A 3566-nucleotide genomic window follows, 5' to 3' on the forward strand; every position below is an offset into this window, starting at 1 on the left:
TGAATTCAGCCTTAATTTTCCCTTGCAAACTGTTGTAGTTAACTCAGTTTCAAACAGTAAATTTCTAACCTTAACTAGCTTTTTCCAATACCAACTTGTGTCTTGATGAATTTCATAATCCCAAATTCGAATCCCTTTTAGATAAATGCAATTAACCCATCTGACCCACAAGCTATCTTGCTTAGAAGAGATCGCCCAAACATATCTCGTAAGATTAATCTTATTCCAAAGGACACTCTCTTTAAATCCTAGGCCTCCATAAGATTTTGGCCTGCAAACATGATCCCAAGATGCTAAATGAAAATTGCTACGAACTCCATTGCCACCCCATAAGAAACCCATGCATATACGGTCAATTTCTTTGATAACTTTCTGAGGAAGGAGAAATATGCTCATCCAAAAGTTCCTTATCCCCAAGAGAACCGATTGAATTAACTGCACACGCCCAGCATAAGACAGGTTTCGACTAGCCCAACCATGAAGTCTTTGATGAATTTTCGAGATTATTATATCACAATCCATTGCTTTCCACTTAGTAGGCCTCAAAGGAACTCCTAAATACTTAAGAGGAAACTGCCCTTCTCTTAACTTGGATAAACACAACAGCGTCTCCTTCTAAGCTGAAGTAATACCTCCAAAGTAAATGCTTGACTTAGCTTGATTAATGATCAGGCTAGACGCTGATGAAAACTCCTGGAACACCTGCTGCATTATCTGAATAGAACTGAGATGAGCTTTGCACATTATCAACAAATCATCCGTGAAACAAAGATTAGTAATATTTAAAGATTTACAGAGCGGATGAAATCTGAATTGTTTATCTTTGGCAGCCCCATGGAGAGCACGGGTGAGATAATCCATAACAAGGACAAATAGAAGGGAGGAAATAGGGTCACCTTGACGCAGCTGCTTACCACCCTTAAAATCACCGTAAAGCTGACCATTCATAAGAATACTATATGAAGAACCTCTCAAGCTGACCATTACCCATTTGATAAACCTGCCAGGGAACTTACAAGCATTTAACAGACTTTCAAGGAAATTTCAATCAATAGAGTCATAGGCTTTTCTCAGGTCAATTTTCATTAAGCACCTAGGAGACACTCTTTTCCTGTTATAGCCTTTGAGGAGGTCTTGGAGAATTAGAATATTATGAGCAATACTCCTATACTTAACAAAAGCACCTTGGTTTTGATTAACCAACTTAGGAAGGATAGGAATTAACCTGTTACAAAGCATTTTAGAAATGCATTTGTAAAGAGTATTACAGCAGGCTATTGGGCGGTATTCTGAGGCATTTGAGGGTTGAGTAACTTTGGGAATAAGGGCTAAAATAGTACTGTTCAGCCTCTTCGGAATGTGGCCTAGATCAAAAAATTCCAACACTGCTGAAGCCACTTCTTTCCCTATATTAGGCCATAAACTCTTATAAAAACCAGCCCCAAAACCGTCCGGTCCCGGGCTCTTTATTGACATTATGCTGAACATAGTTGTTTGAACTTCCTTGAAAGTAAAAGGCTTGATCAGGAAAGCTTGATCTTCAATACTAAGGATGGGACCTGAGAGAACTACAGAGGTATCAACCAGCCCAGATGCTGCACTAGTTTCTCCTAAAAAAGATTGAAAATGCTAAGTAAAATGATTAACAACTTTCGAAAAATCCACTTCAACATTACCTTGTTCATCTACAAAAGAAACAATCCTATTGAGCCTCTTCCTTTTCTTCATGCTGGAGTAGAACAGAGAAGAATCTCTCATCTCCAAACCTCATCCAATCAACCTTACTCTGCTGATATAAAAAACTAGCATAGGCAGCCTCTTTCTTTTTAAAATCCAGGTGAGATACTCTCTCTATATCGCTCAGACTTTGGTTATTCGAATCAGAAAATAAGTTGGTTTTAGCTTGCTGAAATGACACCTTGCTTTCCTCATACTCCTTAACTATATCACCAACCACTCTCCAGTTGAATCTCTTCAAAATGAACTAAAGGCGATGCAATTTCCTCATTATCTGATGCAGACCATAACCCTCTGAAGGTAACTCTTTTTTCCAGCTATCTAAAACAGTAGGCTTGAAGAGCGGATGATTAGTCCACATATTGAAAAAATGAAAGGGCCGCAGACCATTTTTAATAACAGAAATGTTCTTCAAAATAATAGCACAGTGATCTGAAATTACCTCCCAACTAGCTATTGCATTGACATTTGGAAACATATCAATCCAATCCTCATTTACAAAAATTCTGTCTATTTTGGAAAAAATGTGATTATTACCATCTTGGTTATTCGACCAAGTGTAATACGAGCCCAGCAATTTCATTTCTTCCACAATCCCAAGATCAAGCCACTTCCTTGCATCCTCAACTTCTTTAGGAGAAATAACCTTACCCCCAATTCGATCTTCTACATCAAAAACAGAGTTAAAGTCACCAAGAACTAGCCAAGATTTGACAGGAAGAGAGACTGAGGCCAACTCAGACCAAAGATCTTTCCTCAAATCTAGATGGTTTAAACCGTAAACAACAGTGAAGCAGAAAGAGAGACCTGTAGCCCATACCAGAACCTTGCAATGAATAAATTGAACATGGTCAACCAGAATATCAACCTTGACCGAGCAACCTTTCCAGATTAAAAGGATCCTACCTTCCAAAGCCTTGCTACTGTAATACTCCCAGTTAACAAAGCTAGTATTCATTACCTCCTCTACTCTATCACCTTTTATTTTGGTTTCCAAAAGAGCCCCAATTCCAATCTTATTTATCTTGCAAATATCATTCACTGCTATTTGCTTATTTCTCTTATTCAACCCTCTAACGTTCCAGCTCATTAAGTTGAAATTGTCCATTCAAATTCAATAATGAAGAAGGATCATGAAGAAACTGTTTCTGTTCTTGAAGAACACTAAAAGCATTTTTTGAAATCTGTCCAACATCAGGGGATTTTATCTTCATGGTTCCTAATTTTTTCGGTGTAGTCCAATCTTTCTCCTTCTGAAGTTCCACCCTCTGGGAATGAAATTCCTCTTCTGAAACCACCTGATCTGTAACAGCTATCTTGCTGTTGTTCTTACTCCCTGAAACAACAGACTTAGAGTTATTATCGGCATCAGCAACTGGGACCTCTTTTCTCCTCCAAACCAGACCATCTAATTGCTTGCAAGAGGATGCTGTATGTCCTATCTTTTTACAGTTAGAACACTTTGTAGGCAGCCACTCATAATCTATCATTTGATCCATAACTTGGCCTTTCTCGTTGATGTAGTTGATGAACTTTGGAAGAGTTTCAGTAATTTCCATATCTACCAAGATTCGAGCAAATTTAATCATCGAACGATCCTTTGTGACTTTATCAATCATAATTGGTTTTCCAATGGTACTAACCAATGCACTTAAACATTTGGTACCCAATACTATAAACCCAGATCAGGCAAACGAATCCAAACAGGTACCGATTTGATTGATTTCAGATTTTCAATTTCTGTCGTCCAAGGTCTCAAGATTACAGGCTTCCTATCAAAATGGATAACCCCTGCTTCTAGAATCATATCGCGTGTAGCTTCATCTCTG

At 38.2% G+C, this 3566-nt stretch overlaps 1 protein-coding gene across 1 annotated transcript; it reads right to left on the reverse strand.

Annotated features, from left to right (window-relative positions):
• Window positions 1-615: 615 nt before the first annotated feature.
• Window positions 616-3296, reverse strand: LOC133824509 (uncharacterized). The gene is made up of 6 exons (XM_062257400.1): window positions 2816-3296; window positions 2644-2715; window positions 2180-2544; window positions 1786-1984; window positions 1094-1610; window positions 616-1000 (listed from the first exon to the last, which is right to left on the reverse strand). Exons 1-6 carry the CDS (start codon window positions 3294-3296, stop codon window positions 616-618), a joined length of 2019 nt encoding a protein of 672 aa, XP_062113384.1.
• Between the last annotated feature and the right edge of the window lie 270 nt (window positions 3297-3566).

This window comes from Humulus lupulus, chromosome 1 (genome assembly GCF_963169125.1).
Source record: "Humulus lupulus chromosome 1, drHumLupu1.1, whole genome shotgun sequence".
NCBI lineage: Eukaryota > Viridiplantae > Streptophyta > Magnoliopsida > Rosales > Cannabaceae > Humulus > Humulus lupulus.